This window comes from Diachasmimorpha longicaudata, chromosome 7 (assembly GCF_034640455.1).
Source record: "Diachasmimorpha longicaudata isolate KC_UGA_2023 chromosome 7, iyDiaLong2, whole genome shotgun sequence".
NCBI classification, from domain to species: domain Eukaryota; kingdom Metazoa; phylum Arthropoda; class Insecta; order Hymenoptera; family Braconidae; genus Diachasmimorpha; species Diachasmimorpha longicaudata.
The window spans coordinates 6,597,401-6,622,833 of NC_087231.1; the positions used below are offsets into that span (position 1 = coordinate 6,597,401).

The 25,433-nt window shown below is 37.4% G+C and overlaps 2 protein-coding genes and 1 long non-coding RNA gene across 22 annotated transcripts in view; 1 reads left to right on the forward strand and 2 right to left on the reverse strand.

The window, feature by feature from the left end:
* The window catches only part of Nrm (neuromusculin), a 79,846-nt gene that overhangs the window by 38,198 nt on the left and 16,215 nt on the right, over positions 1-25,433 (reverse strand). The window lies entirely within an intron of this gene.
* LOC135164310 (uncharacterized) lies at positions 10,113-13,256 on the forward strand. Of its 2 annotated transcripts, XR_010299269.1 has the most exons (4): positions 10,113-10,238; positions 11,260-11,510; positions 11,724-11,862; positions 12,094-13,256. It is a non-coding gene; the product is annotated as an uncharacterized LOC135164310 (long non-coding RNA). The 2 variants fall into 2 exon arrangements; XR_010299270.1 differs by lacking the exons at positions 10,113-10,238; positions 11,260-11,510 and adding an exon at positions 11,537-11,608.
* Positions 16,396-23,476, reverse strand: LOC135164386 (uncharacterized). 5 transcript variants are annotated; one of them, XM_064124665.1, is made up of 7 exons: positions 23,099-23,476; positions 21,519-22,814; positions 21,175-21,440; positions 20,100-20,335; positions 19,184-19,801; positions 18,969-19,103; positions 16,396-18,853 (listed from the first exon to the last, which is right to left on the reverse strand). In XM_064124665.1, the coding sequence occupies exons 3-7, from the start codon at positions 21,290-21,292 to the stop codon at positions 18,035-18,037; spliced, it is 1,926 nt and encodes a 641-aa protein (XP_063980735.1). In that variant the 5' UTR covers positions 21,293-21,440; positions 21,519-22,814; positions 23,099-23,476; the 3' UTR covers positions 16,396-18,034. The 5 variants fall into 5 exon arrangements, with proteins under 5 accessions (XP_063980735.1, XP_063980737.1, XP_063980734.1 ...); XM_064124667.1 differs by having other exon boundaries at positions 21,519-21,558; positions 22,620-23,476; XM_064124664.1 differs by having other exon boundaries at positions 21,519-23,476.

Sequence of the window (25,433 nt, forward strand, 5' to 3'; positions counted from 1 at the left end):
CACCTTTATTTTTCCCATCACATGGCGTCAAATCGTTTTCCTATAATTTTTTTAAAATTAATGCTCAAAGATAGATGAAGGAATGCTGTCGATATGGAATTCGTTTCCGGGAATGGCTGTGATGGATTTTCGAATTATACAGATTACAAATGGATTAGCATATTGCAGAGGAAGAAATGAGCTCAGCATTGGCAATTGCCGGGGAAATGAGAGAGACAGATAGAGGGGTGACTACCCTTTAAGAATCGTGGAGGTAATAGTATGGGTGAGATGTAGCAGAGACGTGGCTGCACAGAGATGAATGTGCTCGTGGCTGTTAAAATTGGAAACTCAACGAATTTATGACCACGAAGAGCGCGAGATAGGCGGACACACATACACGCTCGAATAACAGAACTTATACGTGTATATGTAGATGAGTTAGTCTTCCATGGCCCTCTCACTTTTACCACTATCCCGTGCGCAATCCCCACCATTTTTACATACATGCGTTACCAGTTGTAGATTCACTGTCAGTTATTTGTATATACCGGTAGCAATCGACAAACGTAAACAAACAAGGAGAAAAAGGTGGCCAGTGGGGGGGAAAAAAAGTGAAATGACAATGAGAGAGTAGTCGATCTCCACTGGCGAATTATTTGCTCGGATGCACCAATGCAAGGGCTGTTTTATTATTATTTTTTCACTGGTTTTACATTGTCGAGACGGACTACAATACGCACCAGCCTTTCCTGGTCGAATCATATCGATGTCATGCGATCTATTGTATTATTATTTTTTTCATTTCTCACTGACATTTCTTCTTAGGAGATTATTAATTATTGGAATACGGCTGGAGGGATTTTTCAACTTGAGATTACACGTATACTAGCTTGCAGTGCTGCCAGATTTATGATATCCTGGAATATGCTGGTTTATGGTTACAAGTGGAGGATGAAAACACATATATACTACTCCATTTGGATTTCATGTGTAGTCTCGTTATCTGCTGGAGAAAAGTTAGAGTTTCTTGCAAAGTTATGAAACATCGGGAAAGGGATGAGTATACACGTTTATATACATATATATATGTATATATATTTCCATCAAAAATTTCAAACGACAGAATTTCAAGAGGATCCACTCTACTCGTGAAATCCCCGTAATGGAATAAATTCGATGGTGCTGGTGTATTGGATGTACATAAAATGATGGAATTTAATTTAACCGTAACATTTTGATGAGGACAAAATTCCTGTACAATAGTCTGAAGTGGGTGACGTTGCAATTATAATATCAACACTCATCTGAAGGGGAGGGAAGGAGCGGCTCTTGTTATTTATGAAACATCGCTCATTGCACTTGAAAAAAAAAACAGTCTCACTGCATTATTCTCGTTTTTTTTATTCATGAGATACAAAAGTGCAGAATGTCGTGTAGCCCCAACGAGAATTGACAGAGACCAAACTTACGCCATAAGGCGAACCATAACGCCCAACTCCGTCGAGCTGAAAGGACATTATTCTTTTTTTTTTATCACCCAACCACCTCCTCTTGCTTGAGAGAAGGCAAAGAATGCGCTGTGCCATCGTAGGGGTTGGTTGGTTGCTGGCATTGAATGGAACACGAGAAGGAGGAAGAAAAATTCTCTCGTTTTTGGTGGGGGAGTGAAAATTTTCGTCGTGATACCGCCGACCGAGATACTTCGCGTCTCCTTGAATGAGTATTATGCGGAGGAAAACTGCGCGTAGAGCTCAACTGAGGCTCATGAACTGCAGGAAAAAAGAGTTTTATGGGATGAAAAAGGTGGAAAAAAACTTGGACATTTTCTTTTAACTTGTAATTTCTGGAACTTTCTAATGGCTTCATTACGAGAAAACCCGCCAACGAACGAAAGGATCTTTCAATTCCAAAATTACAGTGTTGAAAGTTTTTTTTTAACATGGACACGGTTAATTTCAGGTTGCGGTTTATTTGGAGAATTATTTTTAACGGCCAATACTGTTTATGCAATTTATCGAATTTTATTGACATTTCACCGGAATGATGAATGTTTGTTGTTTTATCAGTTTGTAATATGTCACGTAGCTTCCAAATATGATTCTCCGTAAAATTTAACACTCCAACTCGATTATCATGATTAGAGTAATGACATTTCGTAATTTACGCTGTCATCTTTTATCCTTTTTGTGGTTCCACTTGTCACCGGAAAGTTATTAACCAACGGGAAATTATTGCCTAATTTTCTTCTGTTTGGACGACAGGTCCATAGAAGACCACAATTTTATTGGTCGCCAGGGTGACGAGGAACCAATCATTGCAATATTTCGATTATCCCTATTACATTCCATTATTCCCTTCAATTCCCCAGTGGAATATTCATAAAATTTCCATTTATTTCCTATAACATACCTGAATGGACGTAACTTACCAGCGAATTTGTTGTTGAAAATGAGAATTGATTGAATCTTTTTCACTCCGCCCTCCGTTGGCGTATTCTTCAGGCAGAATTTCGGTGCACCATCACAACGATTTATCAACAAAATATGTTACGTCATGTGCTCGAGGGTGGGAGGTGATAGTTTATAGTTCGTGACAAACGCAAACGAACAGAGTATAGAGGTGGAGATGCCAAGAAGGAAAAGTACCCAGTGAAAAGGGAGAAGTACATAGTGGGAGAGGCTTTGCAGGGCGTATCTATTGTAATGCGAATGGAATTCGCCTCGAAAGACTCTTGGTGTGGCAGGCTTGGCGGTTAAGTCGTGTGGAAACGAGCACATGGCCTGGTGAGATTCAAGCTTGCACTTCCAAGAGCCCATACTTTCCCAACCAGTTCGATCTTTTCTCCTTTGCCGCTTCCTTTCGGTTCATCCGATCTCTTTCTTTTAAATTTTTTTTTCCTCCGCCCCTTCCCTTCCCTTTCTTTTTCTCTCATTTCCTGGAGATAATGAAGATAGATAACAAAACGGAAAAAAAGGGGGAGGTAAAAATATATAGATAAACAACGGGCGTAAAAGCGTAAAGACAATGGGAGGTGAGGAATAAAGTCGCTTCAGTGGACTTTTAGTATTGTCATATCGAGTGAATGGAGACTTAATACCTGGCATTAATGCTCAGATTGTATGTACTTTGTGTATACTCTGAGTGAGATTAAACTCGAGTAACATCTATTCCGAGGGGGTAAAACTGTTCCTTGTCAATGTCTTTGGTGAAACACTTAACGACTGGCAAATGCTGCCATTGCGTTTTCATGCTGACATTCTCATTTTGTGTATTGTGAATTTAAGAACAGCATCTCACTCTCGGGCAATCATACTGTAATCTGGCCCTATGATCCTGGAGTAAAGGACATTCTGAATTGGGCACTGAACACTACCAGTATCAACTGTTAAAATATGACCCGCCAGTTATTGTTGGGAGACTCATATTATCTGGCAAAATTCAGGTGCGGAGATGGGTTTGTGTGTACGATTTGCGCGAATACAGCGGAGAGTACTAAAAAATATGTAAAGGTAAGAATCTGGAAGCCCTCAAACTGCCATACCTCCGCCAATTATCGTTCTGAATTAGATTACCCCATTAAAAATTAGGTCATCCCGTCCGGCTCCGTCAGGAAACATTACAAATAGAATGTCCACTTCCACTTCAATGGCAACTCGTAGCGTTTAAATACCCCTAATGATACCTATTATTGAAAATTTAAGGTTCTTTATTTCAGTATTCTGAGGGTAATATCACTAATGAAACATATAATTCGAATCCACGCGCGATAGTGTTTTAACGCGTGTGATTGAGGGCCCTTGGCTTCGCCTCAGGCTGGCAACTTCACACTCGTAATCACCCTATCGTAGTTGTATCGAAATACACACACGAATAATATATTCTATATTCAATGAACAATTTTCGGTAGAGAAATGAGATAACGACGGCTCACAATACACATTTCTACATGCCAGCGTAATTTTGATGACGAGTTTCTCTCCGTCCCCTGACTCTTGAATTAGCATTACTTTATACAACACTAAACCAGCGACATGATGTAGTTCAATTAAATAAACTTCGTTTGAATTAAATAGATGAGTTTATTCACAGAGCTGGGAATAAAATTGTTATTTCAATTCAAGTGTCATTTCTATTCGCTTTCTTCTCTGAATGAACTGGCACATTTACCAAATGCAAAAAAAATATTTAAATCAATTTAAATCAAGTGCATTTGTCATAAATTATATCATTAAAATGTCATAATTATTCGCTTGGCAATGACGTTATACAATTAAAACACTTACTGCCTTTCATATAATCCAATGAAATAATAATAATCCCTCCGCGTATGTTTCAGCTGAAAATGGGTTAACAAATGTTATATTCAATCGAGAAATACGTGTCGACGTAAATGATTTTCTACTTGAATAGTCAACTGAGTGTATGAGACTCGAGATATTTATCAAAGAGCTGACAGTCTCTGTCACCATCTGCACCATTTGAGAATACACCGGAGGTAGGTCAAAGGAGGAAAAATACATACATAACAATCTGTGTGAGCATCGACTCTATTGCTTCCTCGTCGACACTATCCTTTTCACTTGTGCAATATTTCATCCTCAATTCTTTTTTTTTCGAATCCCGCGAGTTCAATTTCCAGTGCACGTTTCATTCATAAAGATAAAGAACAATCTACCGCTGGCCATTGAGCAAGCTATGTGTTACGTACGAAATTCCGTATAATCTTTTTAATTCTGAATATGAACAGCTTGATTTCACAAGTCTTCTGCGATTATTATTTTCTCTTTGACTAATATTCCTAGTTTTTTTTTATTCTTTTCATTCCGTTCGAGTGGGTTGATGCAGAGGTAGGTGGACGGTCGTTGATTGGAGAATGGCTTTAACAGAGGAATAGCAAAATGCTTTTTATCGCAGTAGACTGGCTCTCGTAGGAGCAAGTCCACTCCTCTCTTGCCTTTTAATTTTCTTTCACTCTCTGAAGTTTCACGTTATTACGCTTGATATGATGACTGGAGAGAAAAACTTCACTTTGATTCTGCCTCCGATTTCACGAATTTTCTACAACATCACTATCTATGATTGGTGAAGCATCAAACTGCCCCTAACAACCCTGAATTATGCGCTCGTCGAGCGAACAAACATTCTAATGGCTGTCTTTTGCCTCCTCCTACCACCCCCCATCATCTCGCTCGTCCTGAATAATATATTCACGCAAATTGGAGGAACTGTTCGGATAAGGGTGACGCGGAGAATTATTCAAGAAATATTTTAGAATCTTATTGATGTACACTGACAATGCAAATGTTTGGATACCATGGAGAATGAAACTCTCGTTTCATTGATCTGTCGGGTAACATTGTTCAAACTGTTTGGGCTCACTTGAACATCTTACTCGAGTACCAACTTGCATAATAATCTCGGCATTGTGATGAATGGAAATCCAATGGGGAGAAGCGGACATGCAACGATAAATTGGAAAATGTTTGGCAACAAAAGAGTAGCTCACTATTAAATCAGTTTGACCACGGATCACTGATTATAGCGCCGCTTCTACAGAATCATGTGCTATATGGGTGGAACAAATGGCTCTTTGTCCACTATGACCATGTAAAATGAGATGTAATCACACGAGCCAACAAGTATAACCAGTGAGCCACGTGAATAAATGACAATCTGGCGCTATGCCAAATCAACTGTCCAGGCCCTTCAACGTGATAACACTGTGTCCAGCGAAATAGCCCATTCCAAATTTTCGGGAATTGTTATTCTATATTATGCGATGCTATCGGGGCTGGGATGTGGGTATATGGGTAAAGGAAAAATTTTGAATATGCGTTTAAACTCGGGGGTTGCCACGAATTTGTCTTACGCACCGCTGGATAAAAATAGAAGATGAAAATGGAACATGTTCGATTAAAATTATTCAATCGATTTTTTTTCTCGTGGAGATAATAAAAATGGGGGAAAATATTTGCTGTTAATTTTTATAAGAGCTACTGTTGCTTGGGGAATTTACTCACTGTTTTTTGCAAAGGGGAAAAGTATTTTTTTGAATTCGTTAGTTGCTGCGTTTTCGAATTTAAAATATTGCTAAAAATATATTGTGCGTTTGGTTAACGAGCCCAGATGACTTTTCATAGATTTTTTACTACGTGGATATTTTTAAATGCGAGGTTGTCAATTCGTAAATTCGGAGAGACAAATGAGCTTTCGGTTTTGAGGAAAAGGAATAGCCGCGTTGCAAAACAACTTTCAAGAAATTTCAAGACGTCTCCGTATTTCTCACGAACCTTTCCAACTGATGCTGCATAAGGATATACCCCTCAGCATGGGGTAACTTTTGGGGTACATTTCCTTCCTCCCAGAGTCAGATCGTATCCTCCTGTAATTTATTTGCTTGCGACTGGAACTTTTAGAGAGATTTCTAAGATGTATAATGAACGTTACCGCTTGCACACCATATTCCAGTATGATAACTAGTTCAGACAGATTACGAAGTTTTGCATGAACCTATGCATGACACAGAGAGATCCCACACACGAAATAAATATCTAATTAGAATATGTAATGAAATAATGTGATTAAGGGAACTATTCGAAGTCTTGAAATTTTTAGGGTAACAGTAACGAATACAAATGGAATGTGGTAACTATTTACGAGGACATTGAAGAATTTGTTTAGTAGTAAACGTTTGCTTGATGTTTTTCAAAACAGCATAATTATAGTAATTCACCGCAGAAACAATTCTCATTTCCAGTGCAAACTCTTATTTTTTTATTCGATCAATAAGCAGACGTTAATTTTCAACGTTGTAAATTTGATTTCAAGTAAAAATTAAGTTGTTCGTAGAAGGTTAACGGGTGGAAATGGACTTGGGGAAACTGAAAGTCGAGTGGAGTACAGAAATGCTATAATAAAAAAAATTTTCCTCCCCATAAAGTGATTCCTTAGAAAGGCAATTTTTTTTCTCACTCTTCAATTCTTCAATTTATCCAGGCACCTCACGTGACTCAACCAAGGTATTATGCTTAAAAATATTCTCGTACTCAAGTATGATTTTCTCGCAAATGAACTTAAATTGCGTGGGCTATAGGAGGAAATGAGAGTTTACTCGACTTCTGTGAAGCGCAAACATTCTGAGATTTAAGACGTTGAAAATAATTACTTGAGGGAAGTAAATTATTTCTCAGTGTGGGATACATTAACCAGAAACTTCGGACTTTATGAATTTACATGCGTGCCATTGGCAATTATTTTCATTGATTAACTTGTCACATCGCAACTTAGATGACCTCCTCCCTTGCGTCATTTGGAACCGTCACAAAGGGCCACATGTTCCCCTCGTAAAAAGTAATGTTTGAATGTCGTGAGCTCTGGACTTCGGTACACAATAGTTTTTGATTTCAGTATCAAGGTGCTGAATTTCAATACTGTAGTACTGGAAACCAGAAACTTTTTTACCCTGTGGAGGGTTTTTTGTATTTAAAACCTCGTTTAGAATCGATACAACCGGACCGAATTTGGTCCTTGCTACAAAACCTGTTTCTGATCATTATATTCACCAAATAATATACCATCAATTACTGCATTCGGTTCAGTAGGAGATAATTCAGTTCATATTTATCTTTAGCATCCGACGAAGGACCACAGGAGCTCCAAAATGATTTTGGAACGTTATTGATATTACCACTGAATATTGAACACGATAAAAATTTTCAGAATTTAATACCACGATTTAAGAAGAAAAGTGTCACTAGAATATTTATCGGATTATGCATATGCATACAGACCAATGGTAACCTAAAGGTACCAGTTCCATTACAGTAATGGAAGGGGAAATTCAATCTTCTGTCCTTTTCATGACAACGTTCACGTTTATGATCGAAGTGCGATGGAGTATTCATGAGAAAATTGGGGAGAATGTGACAACGAACACAGGGTTGATGGGTCTTTGTGACAAGTACTATAATTGTGGTATATTGCAATTGTAACTAGGTAGTGGTAATTACTTCTCCACATATAATTCATAAAACAATTGAGGCTGTGCTCTACCAGTGCATTCCCGACATAATGTTACACTGATAAAATTACAAATCTATTTCCTTTAGCTTAGACTTACGTTAGATATAACAAATTAAATTATAGTTCAATCAAACATTGAATTTGATTATTCTTCACACGAATGCTCTCCTAATAGTATTATCTGAGTAATGGTATAATACCATCGAAATGGTGATTTATAATTACGTCGTTTTTGATATAGATTCGCTGGTAGAATTGAAATGTTCACAGGAGAATGTGGCACTTCATAGATCAATAAAAGCCGGGCTGATGGGTTGGTGTGACAAGTACCATAATTGGGGTGTGATATGTTTGTAATGGGATATTAGTTCGTGGATTTTCACATCAAAGTACTAGAATAATGGATCCTATTCGTTACCGGTAGATTCCCTCGAATAGCGTCCAAAAAATGTTTTTGTTCCAAGTATTCGCTAAAATTCTGTCCGGAACACGCACACGTACATGTCAATGCATAATTTGAATAATTGAATAATGCAATCAAGAGGTGATTCAAACGTCAATCGTTTTGGTAGTTATCGTATAAAATAATTCAAACATTAATGAAATAAATTGAGGATGTGTTTGAGAGGCTGATTAATTTTTTCGACAATTACTGAACGTAACGGTAACATTTCTAGTTGAGAGTGTGGGGCAAATCAGAACGTCATCAATTGGCTTTAATTGGGCGGGGGCACAGACAAATCGGATGGTAACAGTAATTTTTATTGAAGACAATTTTTATGGAATATTTATCTCCACACGAGAAGATATTATTCTCCTAAAGTTGAGAATTTCCATTTATTGCGGATTTTCACAAAAATTCTAACCGGAATATGCACATGGACATGGAACACTAGTAGCACAAAGGTCCGATACATGTTGTGAATGTCAACGTGAATGCACATTGTGTTTGCGACTATGTATGGGTGCGCTGTACACGGCCCACTGACAGTAATCCGATGTATCGCATTTCATACCTTGGTATATTGCTATTCGTGAAACCGTAACGCCGTGAAATATACACCTGGGGGGGTAAGGTATATTCCCATACACACTTATCGACGCGGGTATCAATTGATATATACGTGAGAATTGTAACATGTCAATTTCCTGTCATAGCTTTTTAATTTCTTTTTCATTAGTTCCATATGTTATTCAGTTACGTCGGGTAAAGTTGATTCCACGGGGAATCCCCAGGGCGCCATCGCCTGAGAATGTCCCTCCAATTATTTCACGATTGGGAAAATTCATATTGATCGCGGTACACGAAGAAATACTTTTGGAAAAAGTTTAGTATGTTTGTAAAAAGTATTTTATCTGATTAAATTCGGAAAATTCATTCGAAAAAATCCCTCTACAATTGAGACAGAAAACGATTGTTGACCAAAAATGAAGGGGAAGGAGGAATCACCAAATTTTATTCAATGCCTTACCAACTTCTGAAAAGTGCGGAATGAAAAATTCGGGAAAATATAGAATATTCTTTTGAAAAGTTCCGTAGTTTAGTGATGGTAAGTATTTTTTTTAATTTATGAAACGTAAGCTTTATACTTTTCAAAGTTTTTATTAAACTTTGGGTCGGCTACTGAGTCACAGTAATTTTCTGACTTCTCATGAGTGAGGAAATCGTTGGAATGAAAGTTATTTCATACTTTTCAAAACTAGTTTCGCCGTTGACCAGAATTCAGCCATTTTTCGAGTATAGAGCTATGGTTTTTTACGTGGTAAATGAGAAAGAGGGACGGAAAATATTCAAAGCGCATGAATGGAATTAACGCACAATAAAACCTGGCCTATTGATAAATGAATATTCACGATTGAGAAAAGTAGGAATCGACGATTAATGGAATAATTGGTCCAATTGTAAACCCTAGATACGAATGGAGCCGACGTTTGAATATGAGAATTCCGCTTTTGGAGTGCTATTTTCGCGTTGGTAGGAAATGCAGATGTGGCGTCACGTGATTTGGGTGAGTTCCAAGATGAGATTTTACTCTTGTTGGACGTGCTTATGTACGTGCATATCTCCATATAGTCTAACGAAGTCCACAGGAGACAACGAACTGAGGCCGCACAGTGCTGTGGCATGCGTTTTATGGTGAGGTCAGTTACATAGGGCTTCTGGACGACGTATGACTTCCCGGGGGTTGAACAACCATCCAGGAGTCAAACTTCAGGGGAGAAGCTGGAAAAAAGTACGTACACAGGCGTACTAAACTTCCCATTGTCCAGTAAAATATGGCTAAGAGAAAAATGGAGAAAAAATTGCCGCTATATCAGGTACATGGAGACAAAAAGCTCCTGGTTTCCAGTATCATGGGACGGAAATTCAGAATTACGGTACTGGAATCAAGATATCTGGATTTTTAACATGAAATCTGATGAGGAAATTCAAATGAACGAGGGCAGAAGTTCAATATAATTTGCGCTAATAACGTTAGGCAGATGGAGGGAGTCAGCTTTATTAAATATTTACTCAATGATGATATATAATAATAATATACAGTTAATTAATGTTTCGCTAATTTCAGTATCTCTCTTAGATTGGAAGATATTGTTCAAAAACTCGACTCAGAAATAAATCAACTTATCTGGTTTTACTCCTTCCCTACTTAACTATTAACGAATAAGCGCTTAGTTAGAGCCTCGCGACCCTACCGTATAATCGAATTCCATTCATCAACAATAACTAATCGGTTTCATCCTTGTACAGTAATTATTTATAAAAAATTGCTCTCCAAGCAGTGGCCACTAAATCCTATCACATTTTTTTATGAAAGTATAACTTGCCCAGTTGCGGTAAAAGCTGTTCTCTTTTCTCGAAAAATATAAACCGTGTGGGTGCAGTAATGTTTACAATATCCCCGGGTATTACTTGACCAGTAAATTCGCTTCATGCAATCTATTGAAGTCCATAGAAGTTTTTATAAACGTACAATCTCCCGGGCAAGATTTTTCCTTTCAAGCTTTTTTTTTCGCTCTCCTTTCTCTCGTTTCCCTCAATTTCACTGATTTTTATTGCTGTTCCTCCTCCAGCTCTCAACTATGACAATTTCCGGAGCAGAATTTGAAGTTTGATTGCACTGCTAACGTTAATATTGGAATATAAACATAAAAGTTACCCACAATAATGCCGGTTTTTGTTATAAAATGTAAAATATGTGTCTGTGTATGTGTGCGAATGTAATAACATTTGTTACATATTTTTGGAAGCAGTTACTGGGGGACACACACGAGAGTCTGTGATGTAATCAACGCAATGGATGTAGGAATGAGGCATGAGTGGGCGGAGATTCTGCACCCATGTGGCTTTGTCGGGCGATGACAGCGTTGGGTGAGACTTTGGGAGGATATAACGTCGCACAGTGGATATATCCCCAGTGTATGGCGCCATGCCAATTTCCACTGTAGCTGTACGAAAATAGGTGGAGGTCGCTATGTGAAAGAGTGAGAAGGAGGTTGCCTCGGTGAGTGCTTCAACGAGATTCCTTGAAAACTCCGTAGACGATACATACAGTCTCGTTTCGACGAGATGAGATCGATTCTTATCCCATCTACTCCTACTGTCCGTAACAAAACTTCAAGTTTTTTTCTATCAGTGTTTTATATATACTTGGTTCTTGTACCTATCCGTAAATCTAATAGCGCTCGTACATTGATTCATCGAATTTTACTTCCAGAAGATTACCGACGAGAGATTTCGGAGGAGAGTGCAAATGATAACTCGGAGGGTTGGCAGGAGGTGCAGCATTCAATCTACCTGACGGCATTTTTCTTAACAAGTTTATGAATATGAATTAGGTCAACGGAAATTAGTGAGTAGGTACTATTTAGGAATTTTCGCGGAGCCATCATCGAATAGATTGTTGAATGGAGATTCAAAATAGCATTTGAGTTTTCAATGGTCGAGAATAAATGAGAATTTTTTAGATTATTTGACCAAAACCTCTCATAAATAACGAAGAAATGTCTCACGCTTCTTCTTTTTTAGAGACACTTTTCAGATATCTGAGAGAGTCAGAATGAACGGAAAATTTGTTTAAATTTCAGGCGAGTTGTCTAATCCAATCAATGGAGGTCTGATGGCCAAAAAAGACGGGTATAAGTCAGCCATTCGTTTTTCATCTGGGGATGAATATTCAATCCATCTAGGGGTATTTTTCACACCAGATCAATGAATACCCTGAAGGGATTTGTTTTCGGATGAATAAAGACTCTCCCCAAATCAAGAACTCGTGAATTCCATTTTTTCGCCGAATATAAAGTCGATGGTTCATGGACCATCGGTGATCTTCCTTCGATAGTGTGACATCTGATTTGAATGTTTGAGAATTTATAAATAATTGAAGCAGACCAATGGTAACCTCCATGACCGAGTTCCAGGTGATATCGAGAATAGTCGAATGGGGAACGGAGGAATGGAAAAATCATGAAGTGAGCAACAGTGAGCGAAGGAATAGTTAAGAGCGGAAGCTTCAAATAAAAATGAGTGACGATTGAGTCTCTGAGGACGTAATTCTGTGGTGGAGCTGATTTTCTTCGAGTGAGTTTCCATTTCATTATATTACCATATAAAGGGATAGTCTCAGGAAACATATTTTTATAACTGGAAGAGGATTGGAGAGGAGGAACTTTTCAAAATTTTCGAGAAATTCATACGTTATTTGTTGCAATACGCCAGATACTTGTATTCTCGGAAATTGTCATGAGCAACCGAGATTATCTTTAAAAGCCTGTGGTAAATGATGACTGAAGCTTGAGCCCTAGTTGCCGAATATTCAATTTACTCAGGGGACTTCTCGCATATAAACATTATGAATATGAATTCTACAAATGTCAAAGAATCTAAATGATGCACAGGGTCGTTCCATTTATAAATTTTCTATGTTGCTATGGAACAGCTATTTCAGTGAATAGTGAAAATAGGTTTGCAGTGAAATTGTGCATCAAGTTTTCATGTTGTTTCGATGATTCAATGAAGTTTTCCATTTTTGTTATATTGAAAAGGGAATGGGATTTGTTAACCCGAGTTTCCTCGACTAGTATGAAAGTGTTGAATCATGGAGGGATTGAGTTGTTGAAAATACCTGAGAACCAAGGATCGTATTATGAGGTATAAATTCTATTCGCGTGAATTACAAATCATGTAATTTACGGCGGAAATTTAATATAAAAATGATGATCAAATTTTCGGAAATCTCTAATTACAGCTCCGAGCGAACAAAGTAGAAAAAAATTGGGCTCCACCGACGAATTATTTTATTCTGAAAAGAATTTAGTTTCCCACATCGGTCAGTGTCAGATATTAATGTCCATTTTCAGTATTCCCAGTATTCCACTTGAAATCCATTTTCCTATCCTTTTAATTTCCTCAATATATTTGAATTTCAATTATCGTGACTTCTCAAGCTGCTTGGAAAATTCCACGAGTCATTTATTTTTCAATGTCAATCAAACTAGCAACAGGCGACTTCAGGTGCAACGATTTCTTAATTTAGAAAAAGTCCGACTTCACCCGATTGAGATTTTCCATTTTTAGTTGTAAAACAAGTTTATAGAACTTTCAACTTCTGTGGAGCGAAGCCAGTCGAATATTTACAGATTAATGAGAAGATCCGTTCAGAAGAAGCCATAGTTGTGCTCTACGATATTTGTTGTTTCATTCGGTTCTGCAACTGTTCTTTAAGTGGAAGAATTCTAGTAAAATATAGGTCAGTTGCGCATACATAACTATTATTTATTCACCCGGTCAGCTCTCCATGACCGAGTAACCAATCGAAGTTTCAGTAAGCCACGAAGATCACTCACTTCATCACTCATTAATCCACAGACATCATCTGCCTCTAGAGTTTTATCAGTGATGGATAAATCCATACATCTGAAAATTGAATTTTCATCTGAGACCTGAATAGATCGCGTATAAAATGCTACTGAAATCTATTTGGACGATGGTCGGAATCTCACATGAGCAACCGCATGTAATAGTTCGAAAATTTTCAAGATGATAACTTACAGCGAGGAAGCAAACACTTTCGTCATCTTAACTCACGTGACTCGAGAAAGTTCTCCTGCTTTACGATATTGTTCCACTCAAGCATGATTTTATCGCGTATAAACTCACTCAAACTGCGTATAAAAATTGTCAATCTTCAAGTATTTATTGTTCTCTTCATTTTTTATGCACTTGGAATATGTGAATATGTTATGTACTATATATCCCCGATGTGACGCACAACGGTGATGATAAATGAGAATTTACTCGATTTCGATGAAGTCCCTACATTCTTTTATTTTAAATAATTTATTGTCGCCAATTAAATATGATATACAGGACAAGAATTTTTTTTTCATAATGACACACCCGAAATCATCTATTATAAGACTGAGAATGGATTTCTTTCAACAGGTCTTTTGAACCTCGAGAAACAGCAGAATTTTGCGATAAAATATTTTTCAAAGAGGCATCAGTTAATAACAAATGAATTTCTAATAGAATCCGGAAATGGAAAAAATAAATTTTTAGGCTACCGTTTAAACTAGTGGAGAATCGACGCAACAGTACTTGCAAATCCGAATGAATTTTCAGATCTCCCATTGGTAAATGTTCTCTGTACTATAAAGATAAAAGTCAAATCCAGCTGATCAAGCAGTCTCCATTCATTATTGAAAGGCCGTAATGGATTTTCGTTAGTGGTCCCTGTAAACGGTGAGATTAAGGGGTTATTCTCATGTGAGCACTTCAAAAAATCGATTTTTTTTTTTTTTGATATTTTGACAGTAAAACCTATTGAAAACATGCTGTGAAAAATTCAGACCGAAATTCATAGTATTTGATAAGTTACAGCTCATAGTCGCCGACGTGTCGTAAGCGATTGTCTACCAGGCTTTAAACTTTAAACGCGTTTTTCTCGAATCATCATTTTCTGAAACGGTCAAGATCCTACAAGAAAAAGTATTCAACCGATTGCTTTAAAATTTACATATGTTCTTCTACACATTTATAGTTATCGTCCCTACCACAATTGTTTATTTTCGACAATATCTTCATATTTTTTTTAAACGATTTGTAACGAAAAAGAAGGAGATTTTCGTGATTTTTTTTTTGAAGTTCGATATTTTTTTTTGTTTTTAATGAAATTGATTATATTTGGTAGGGACGATAGCCACAGATCTACTGAATAATAATCCATTCGATTTTTTTATGTCAGACAACATGAACAGCCGCTATCACCTTGACCAGTGAAATACCTTTTTTTGTTGGGGACTACTTTGACTTAAAAAAAATATATGTTAAAAATGTAAAAAACGGAAAAAAAAATTTTTTTCGTATATTTCAAAATACAAATAAAAATATATTGAAAAATCAACATGATTGAAGTTTGTTGTCGCATAAAAAAAAAATTCCGAAAAAGTGGTAAAATATAGGCGTTCACATGAGAATAACCCCTTAAGTTGCATTTGGAAAAATAAATTTTTCAAATGACTTTGGGTTGTCAAGAGATTCCCTTGAATTCCATTACAGTAAACTTTTTCGAAACTGACGAATTCCAATCATCGGTATTTCATCTCATAATTTTCGAACCCTGACGATAGTAATCATTGTGTCAACTCCACAGCTAAACAGATCTGAACTGTTAGATCGAGCTGCAATTGGATCATGACTATTTTCCACCGGATTAAATCTGAGAAAATTCAATTCATAATTAGCCCAACACTCCCAAATATCCAACGGAAATAGTATACTTGGTGCAAGATAATAGCGTTAGAGATGTCAACATTGACATAAAGTCGGGCCTCAAAAGACTGAAACATCGAAAATCGATAAAAATCGAGAGCATCGCGATAAGTGACTGAATAGTTTCCCGTGGAATTGTTCAATACCAAAAATATCAAGTCAATAATAATATTCCCACTCTCGAATGTCTGGCAACAAAATCCACATAAATAAATCACTTAATGACAGGGAATTCTGTGCAATACAGTCACCCTTTCTACCCCTCATACTCGCCACGTTTACTGTCGCTTGAGCTTTTGGGTTGGGCGCCTCTACCTCCAGCGATAAAAATGATACAGTGCCGGGGCCGGTTGGCCGACTGGCCATCCAATAAATCGTTTCGATTAACGTTTTCCAAATCGGTTAATATCCGGTTGGTAGTTTTCTCGGTTTTTTTTTATCTGACTTTGCTTTTTTTTTATTCCTTTGGTGGAGTGCATGGAGGCGCGAAAGCCACGAATCCCACACGGCTATAAAGGAGAATTCACAATAATAGATGCATTCAGGGAGGGGGAGGGGATTGTCGGTGGGCATTAGGTATGACGTACACACGGTAGCTTGATAACGAGTGATAAAGTGCACGCACAGCTATACAATGCTACGGTTATATATAAATATTTCTCCAATATTGGGATTTCCAGCTGGTTCGCTGGCGAAAGCTGCCCACTTCATCTGGCTGAATTCGAGTAGTATAAGTTCGATCACTCGAGAGAGAAAGACCAATCCGCCTGTGTGACTAATTGACTTCCTGAACGAACGTTAGGATATACCAAAACAAAGTTATAACTGTATTATTATTTATGGGGGAGTTTATAAATTACAGTAGAGTACGCATATTATTTAAATGCTGTAAATAAAGGAATACGATATCGGGTGGTAGTTTTGGATGTGCCAGGGATCCGTCTGATGTTCGATATCTGTCATCTCCTACCTCAGTTATACTAAAGTCAGTATAAGTTTTAACATCGGGTATAACCCGAAGTCGCCCCTCACTTTTTCGCGCATGCGCCATGAAGCTAGTCTTCCGCCAAGGGCCTACTTTCATATTGTGTGCGCGTTTTTTGAATTAAAAAAATCCCACGAGAAATTATAAATATTTTTTCATTCTGAACTGTAAAATTTTTATTCTTCAATGGAGAGAACTGTATTAGTGAATAGCATGATTATACGCTTTTAGACTTGAGGTTATATTAAAATATAAAAGTTTCAATAAAATTAAAATTAAGATAATTATTGCATTTCGTTATTTCTGCCTTGTTTCATTAATATGTAAGGATATAATATAATATATGTATATATAAACAAATATTTACTTTAATTCGTCATAAAGATCCATCCCACATCGCCACAAAAACAATATAAATTAAGACCCGCGTGGACTATCTAACGAACGTCAACTTTTGGAAAAATTTTATCTTTTTAACTTAAAATACATTAACTTTTGGGACTAATTTTGCGTTGTGGGAACCACTTGAATGGACATGAAAAATAATGAAAAAAAGAGAGAAAACATGATGGAAGGGCGCTAAAGAGCGATATTATTTTAAAGGGATCTACCAAGTTTACTAAACAATTATTAAAAATATGTAGCTTACTACTGCATCCAGTTATCACTCAATCTCCTGGAGAGCATTTCAACCCTGAATCTTCATTATTTTAAAAGGAACACGGCGGGAAACATGCCGAAAAGGGTGAAAATCATGGAGATTTCACTCTCCAATCGCCGACTCGCCACTTACAAATTCATAACTTCTCCCCTAATTAATATTAAGGGATGAAACCAACGGCATTCGTTGGGGGATTAAATTTCATCCCCTAATCGTCATTATTTCACAAGAAAAACCGCGGAGTACATGCCGACAACAACGAAAATCGTCGAGATTTTAGTCTCCAATTGCCCGCTGCCCACTTAAAAATTGATAACTTCTCCCCCAATTAATATTAAGGGATGAAATCAAGGGCATTCGCTGGGGAATTAATTCCCCATCGATTGATACCGATTTCACCCCCTAATCTTCAGTTTTTCAATAGAAAAACCGCCGCTTATAAATAAATAAGTTCTCCCACAACAAATCTTTTACCCTGCCAAAAAATTTGAAAAATGATAATTAAAAAACCTCGTGTTACACATTTCATAAATTATAATATGAACTTTATTAAAAATAGTATGTTTAACCATTGCTAAAAAAACCTTATTCAGGTCCGTTACTAAATATACTATTTCGTACTGTTTTCAATTTTAATTCTATACATTTGCCATCCATTCCTTCTGGCATAATTTTGGGTCAGCAGAAGCTGAGCCAGGGCATTCGCTGACAGGCATCGGAATAATCTCGCGGCTCCTTTTCTGGCAATTCGAGGGAAATGATTATTGTTGTCCACTGCATGTGGATTGAACAAATAAAAATATTGGCGAGTACAATTGGGATTTTGTGGAGAAATGATATACGCAACCGTTTTGCCTTCCGAAATATATAAAAACCCTGTACGCTCAAGTTCGTGCTGATAAACAGCGGCATTTGATGAGATACTTTCAGTGATCTCGTGTAGGGTAGTTTCTGAAGACAGAAACCCCTGAGAATTGAAATAAACACCGATGGTAAACGCCTGACCACATGCCGTGAATCTGTTTTGGAGATCTTCTGGTGATAGATGTTGATAGACGATGTTTCTCTCAGTTCGTGAGTCGACATAAAGTCTGTCACCATCTATCAAGATCTGATCCAGAAGATCTCGTGTAACATTAACTGGGGATCCAAGTAGCACTGCTATCGCCACCACCGCATTTGCTGTGCACTGGGAATTTCTGCGCTCTACCGGAAAACGTTCGTGGCCCTGATGAAATCTGGCAGACTGGTGAAGTAATACTCCATTCATCGATGTTGCCAATTCGACAACTCCTTTTCTGTCCATCAATGATGACCAGTGAGGTCTTGAATCTCTTTCTGGATCTGGTATTGGTACCAGCACAGAATCCGTAATGGCTCTTGACGGCCTGCTGCATTCCATCACAACTTCATTGACTTTTTGAGATTCCTTGAAACAAAATATTTTCACCCTTCCGCTTTAATCGGTATTCCCAAATGTCACTATGTTATAGGCATCAAGGGCCGAAATTTAATTTAAAATCTGAGAGGTTACGCGAGCTCACATGATCTAAAGTCCTCGGGGAACAATTTGTCGAATCCGATGAAGGAATCGCTGGTAATACAGAATGGTCTGCGAAATCAGTTTCCATCTGAAGACCTGCTACCATGTCTTCGTCACTTTGGGGTGGATCTGCCAGCTGAAATAGTAATTTTCATCACAATCACGTGAATGTTTCTCTCACAATTTTTTTTTTTGAATGGATTCCTCGATAGATACCATTTCCGATTCAAACGCAGTTAACAAGGATCGACGAACCGATCCCAGATTCATCTCCAAAGAAGCTGAATTATGAATCCGTGAATCAAGGTCGACGGTCACTTGCATTGCGGTGAAATTATCTGCGTCAGCACCATCGTCATCACCATTGTCTGCGTCATCCTCATCACAAACAATTTGGATCTGATAGGCTTCTCTATTACAGTCATCTGATACCTCTCGAGCATAGTCCTCCAAGATTCTGGTTTCAGTATGACGGCAATAGTTTTCCCATTGCTGTATAGAAACGCATGCCAATGCCTCTGCCCAGATCGTTTCAGCCATTTCGTGTGAATAATCATTGTTGCGACCAATATTCTTATCATAATATCGCTTCATTTGTGACCAAACCATTTCAATCGGATTATAGATTGAATGGTATGGAGGCAAACGAACAATCTCATGATCAGTACATTTCGCAACATAATCATCCAATTGGTAACGAACTTCAGGCTTGTTGAGTTGAACAATGACCAGTAACTCCTTTTTGGTAGTCCCTGGCTCATAACGAATGTTATGATCATCCAACCACTTCTGGATCTGGGCAATTGTCCACTTTTGAGTAGGATTTTGATGTACCTGCAAAGGAAACAAGGAGGGGAAAATAAACAAAATTGTCGCATTCTTTAATCTCGGTAACAAAAGCAGCAATCAATATAGGTTGTCTCAAAACCCAACGTCTAAACTTCGAAACAAAGATGAGGATGGAATTCTGAATCGAAAAGTTAAGAGCAACTTGAAGATCAGACTCACCCTCTTCAACTTATTCGGGGTTGATTCGGGGTTATGGAGAATCAAATTCTCCATCGACCAACACCTGTTTCATTCCTTTATTTCATTACCTACAAAATCTTGCGCGCTGTAAAAATATACCTACTCGTTGGGAGTGATACGATGCATTGTCCATGACGATTATCGATGGCTCCCGGATGTTGGGGACAAGTCTTTCCTTGAACCATTTCTGGAATAGTTCTCCATTCATGTCACCATGATAATCGTCATCTGGTCTTGGTTTGACAGCTGTACGGTAGAATAGGGAGCATTCCGGAACGAAACCACTCCTCCCGCCAGCATTACAGATCAGGTACCGGTCACCAGTCGAATCATTCCTGACTGAGATTTTTTCATTAGTGCCCAGGTGGGAATTCACCATTGGTCCAAGCTTGGACCGAGAGTAGGCTAGGTTGGTTCGATCTTGCTTTCCAAGCTTGGAACAATCTTGGCTAGCCCTTGGTTTGTAACGCCCGTCCGAGCTTGGATCCGAAGTTTGATCCAAGCTTGAATCAAGTCCGGCGTCCAGACTTGGACCAACCTTGATCCAAGCGTCACCCAATTTGAGATCAAGCTTTAGCCTAATTTGGTCATCAGCCTTCATCCAAGCTCGACTTCCAAGTTTGACTTGAAAAAAAATATGTTCAGCTCGCTCCCCCCAACCCAAGCATTAGTATAGCCAAACAAAACTGTCAAAAGTTGATAATTCTTCCAATTTGAATTCTGACTTAATTTTTTTTCTTTGACCATCACGATCAACTTAATTTTTTTTCCACGAATTATGTTAACAGTTTTCCGGTTTTGGCTGAAAGCCCTCCGACAATAACCAGTTAGAAATTCTCGAACTTGCAAAAAATTAAAGAAAATAAAATAAATAAATAATATATTTATTTATAAAAAATATGGATTTATATCTTTATATAATATAAATTATTTAATTTTTTCTAAAATATATTGGCCCGAGCTTGGTTCTAACTTATCAATTCAAGCTCGGAGACCGAAGCTTGGATGAAGATAGGAATTGCCTTGGTAGCCAAGCTTTAATTCACAGGGAATCGCCAAACTTGGTTTTACCTAGGAATTACCACAGGTTCAACCGTGATCAAAACTAGGAATCCCGAGGCTTGGTAACCGAGGTTGGACCAAGTTTGAGCCTATCGTCCAAGCGGGGAAACCCTCACCTGTGTGGCTCCGGACATCACTGTCCTGCCACTCTTTCGACTTCCCCGTTCCTCGTCGATATGTCCAAGTCTCATCTTGGTAGACAATCGGCTTGCCTTCGTCAATTAGATGCTTCATTTTTTTGAGGAACTGGATCCTTCTGTAAGCGATGTATGGCTGTTCTTTGAGGTACCTAGTACCATCACGCTTACAGTAGGTGAACCCAATCTGAAGAAGGACTTTTTTCAGCGTCGTTTTTCCTCCGGTAAAAGTGATTTCCTTCGATCTTGAAAATAAAGTTTATGATACTACTATGCTCATTCAAATTTCAAAAGATCAACTAATAAATGAAAGAGGAACATACGCAATGACCTGCAGCAACTTTTCAATGGTCAATGGTTCACCTGCATAAAAAAGTTAATATATTATTCATCCTTACATACACAAGATAACGTTGACTTGTTTGATGTCCAGCCCAGAAAAAGAAAACGATTATTTTATAATGAAATGTTCGTGAAGGAGAATTTTCTTTGTACATAAAGTATTTTATAACATTGAATAAATTCTCCCCCTTAAAGAGGTAAAATACGTTCTAGAAAAGTTGAAATGCCTCAGAAGAAATGGGACGAATTTTCGTATAGTTATTGTGTTCAAATAGTACCGAACTTTTGCAATAGGACTACACAAACATTGCAAATTCTCTACTCTTACGTTTCTCGGCATGCTCATAAATTATATCGCGAATTTCGCCCTTGACTTCATCACTAATGTTGAGTTTGGGTGCAGTCCGATGCCTGTCTTTCCCTGGGGTCAAAAATGGTTCACCTGTCTCAGCATGCTGCATAATTTTGGTAATAGAAGGGAGGGATATTCTCAGCATTTTCGAGGTTCTCTCTCTACAGAATACGTACGTGCAAACATGCAATAGAAGATTGTGGGAATAGAAAAGGGGATTAGTCAACACTCGGTTAAGCATGCTATACACACAGAAAAGTAGAAGAATTATGTCAGGAAGTATTCGAGGAAAATTCCAATTTTTAATTGTGTTGCTTGATCAGACTTCTGCTATTTGCATCGTAATTTCCCGCAAACATCCTAGATTTCTTTTTTTCTTCCATAAATCGCAGAAAACGTGAAATACACGATGACTAATTTATCAAGTACTGGATCAATCATCAAATTACTATAGTAATTAGTATATTTTCGACCCCTCACTATTACGGATGCACATACAGTGTTATTACATGTTTCGTATTAGTATAAGTAGTGGAAACAAATGTACAGCTTATATAATAAGATAGAATTAGATTGTACCGTGATTAAGAAAAAATAGGGTTTGAAACTTTTTCAAAAACATGAAAAATATGTATTTTTCCGGAAATTTTTTAAAGGTCGCCTCTGAACTAGGTTGGCAACAGGAGGCAACCATTGTTGAGGACAAAAATGAAGGAACCACTATTAATACCTGGGTTGCTGCAAAGGGATTATGCATTGGCCTGCTCGCTGCTCCTCTTCATTAAAACAATAAACGGAGTATACCGCCATTTGGAATTGACTATTGAATGGTCTTCCTCGTTTATTATCCAATGAAATTGACCACGGCTTCCGATTTGAGGACCTCTTGGGAGTAGCATAGGGCCTTTTGTATTTCATTGGGAATCTACAGTTTTTAAGGGTAAAAAATAAAATATATTCCATCAGTATCCCCCTTCAATCGCCCTTGGTTTCATCCCTTAAATTTAAGGGGGGAGAAGTAATCAATTTTTAAGTGGGGAACGGGCGATTGAAGACTAAAATCTCGACGATTTTAGTCCTTGTCGGCATGTAGCCCGCGGTTTTTCTTTGAAAATAATGGTGATTAGGGGATGAAATGGGTATCAATCGATGGAGAATTTAATTCCCCAACGATTGATACCCATTGATTGTATATTCAAGTACACTTACCTTTTGTTAACACTGATGTCCCAACTCGAAAAATTACACAGGTTAATTATGAAGAAAATCTTAACTTAAAACAACAAACACACTAACATTAAAATTAGCACACAAAATAAATTCAAATTAACACACAAATAACATGTAAAACGTAATAAATTATTTATTCTTGATATTTTTTTTTCCTGCAAAGAGAACGCTTGGTCTTGTCGAACAATTAATAGCCAGATTTTCAATTATTTTTTAAATATATTTTATTTCAGGAAGAAACTAGTTCCCGCGTAGGAAACTTATGAACATGTGGGTAACGCGGTAATATCCTGAAATTACGCATGCGCGAAGAAGGGAGGGGGTAGACTTCGGGTTATACCCGATGTTAAAACTTATACTGACGTTAGTATAGTCAGCGTTCGTCTGTCAAAAATAATTGTATTTCCCGGGAGGAGTTAATAAGGTTAGTACATTATTTTAGAGCAGCGAGATATCAAGTCTTCACTTGTCTCCATTTTTTGGCGAACGTCATACCAATTCCATCCACAGACATTAATTAAGCGGAAACATTATACATTGGGAAAGAACTTTATGCTTTGTTATTAACTTTTACTGTGATGAGCAGGCTTTTGTTATTATAAATTTCAGAACATGGGATATCAGTTTCAGAAAATAGTAAATAAATGTGGTATTAACATACTATTTAAAATATTTGTGGGTAGCTGGATATTCAAATTTAAAGAGGTTTCTCATCACCCAATGCAATGCAAATAATAATTCTGTCAATTCGATGTAGAAAATTGATATTTGTCTCTAATAAATAGACGTTGAGGAATAAATGAAAGAATAATAATGACACAAAATTGTTTTTACTGGTTCCCAAAAATTCACTGGATAATTTGTTCTGAAATTGGGAAATTTATTCGTTATTTCAGTAAAAATTATGCCAGCGAAGCTGAACCAGTGCTCAATGGCTAGGGCTATTTCCATAACTGAGGAACATTATTTTTACAAAACGCTGTAAACTGAATTTTTACTTTTATCCATTCCGATGTTCCATTGGTGTGGGAAGTTTTAGCATACCGTATTTTCTGCAACCACAGATGTAATTGTTTTAATGAACGAATCATAAAAGATATCCTTCACAAAACAGATTTTTTAGTGAAAAACATTTCGTTCCACGATTACCCTCGTAAAGTAAAATCTCAGTAAACAATAAAGACTCACGCTGGTGAAAAAAAAATTATCCAGGTCACTTTTCTATTTTTGCTCTCATCGAAAACCATTGCAAAGAAATTTTGGAAAAATATAGAATATCGGACAAAGTACAATGTCTGGATAAAGTGAATCAAAAATCTGTGGCAAACGTACTTGGCGAGGTCGAGGATCAAGAAGATAACATTTGAGTGTCTCTGAGATCAAAGTATTCGACTCGTATCAGGCATTTATATTGATACGCAGAATCATGCAAAGTGCGTTGGCCCAGAACTTTATTCTATTTTTTGCAAAGTTTCGACTCGATGGTTTTCCCTTCCACTTCTATACCATTTCAAAATTTGTTTGGAATTTTTTTCTGTAAAAGTAGAACAACAAAAGCGCCTCCGCTTATGTTTTCACAAAAACTATCGCTATTGTTGTTAGGCAATTTTGATTTGGCCAACTGCTTCAGGTAACTTTTTCCAGTTCAATTTCAGCGGATCGAATTGCCTGATTTCTCAATTTCATTCCATGGTATTATTTTCTCAGTTGAAATTTGAATGAGAAGATTAGTTTCCGAATACCTCTCGAGGTTCAAAATTGATCAGGTATTTCCCTCGAGCTTTGAGCAAGCTCGGTAACTTTGATGTTTTAACATGCACGGACACGAATTTTTAATAAAAATTACCCTACCGTTCCATGAAAATGTATCAGAGGTCATGACAATCTCATTTCCATCCCAATAATTAGTACACATCCATATATAATTCTCGTAAGAAGTTTTCTTCCCTCCCTCAAATCCATCAAGATATATTTTTGGAATATAAGCTTGATATTTTCGCGAAAATCAGATCATGAAGGCAGATAAAGTTTTCTCTCAGGAGTCCTTAATTATTCTGATAGATCAAATTATTCGCCATTGCCAATGCTGTAAGGAGACATAGAGTGCTGACAATTCCGAACTACAGAGCGAAGGAGGAATGATAATTTTCAAATGTGACATCTTCGATATAAATCGAATGTATTTCTATCGCATTCCATCGATGAGGATGATTCGAACATTTAATAAGGTAAGTTCAGTGGCTTCGTGATTCAATCCCGGATTTGTGACATCCTGTACGGTGATTATCATCGAATTCACCAAATTCAGGTAAAT

Coding starts and splice junctions, on each gene's coding strand:
- LOC135164386 (XM_064124663.1), bottom strand. CDS start 20,597: ATGAAGGCTGATGACCAAATTAGGCTAAAGCTTGATCTCAAATTGGGT. Junction 19,802..20,099: donor CATCGTATCACTCCCAACGA/GTAGGTATATTT, acceptor TTTCCTTTGCAG/GTACATCAAAATCCTACTCA. Junction 19,104..19,183: donor CTGCGTTTGAATCGGAAATG/GTATCTATCGAG, acceptor TTACTATTTCAG/CTGGCAGATCCACCCCAAAG.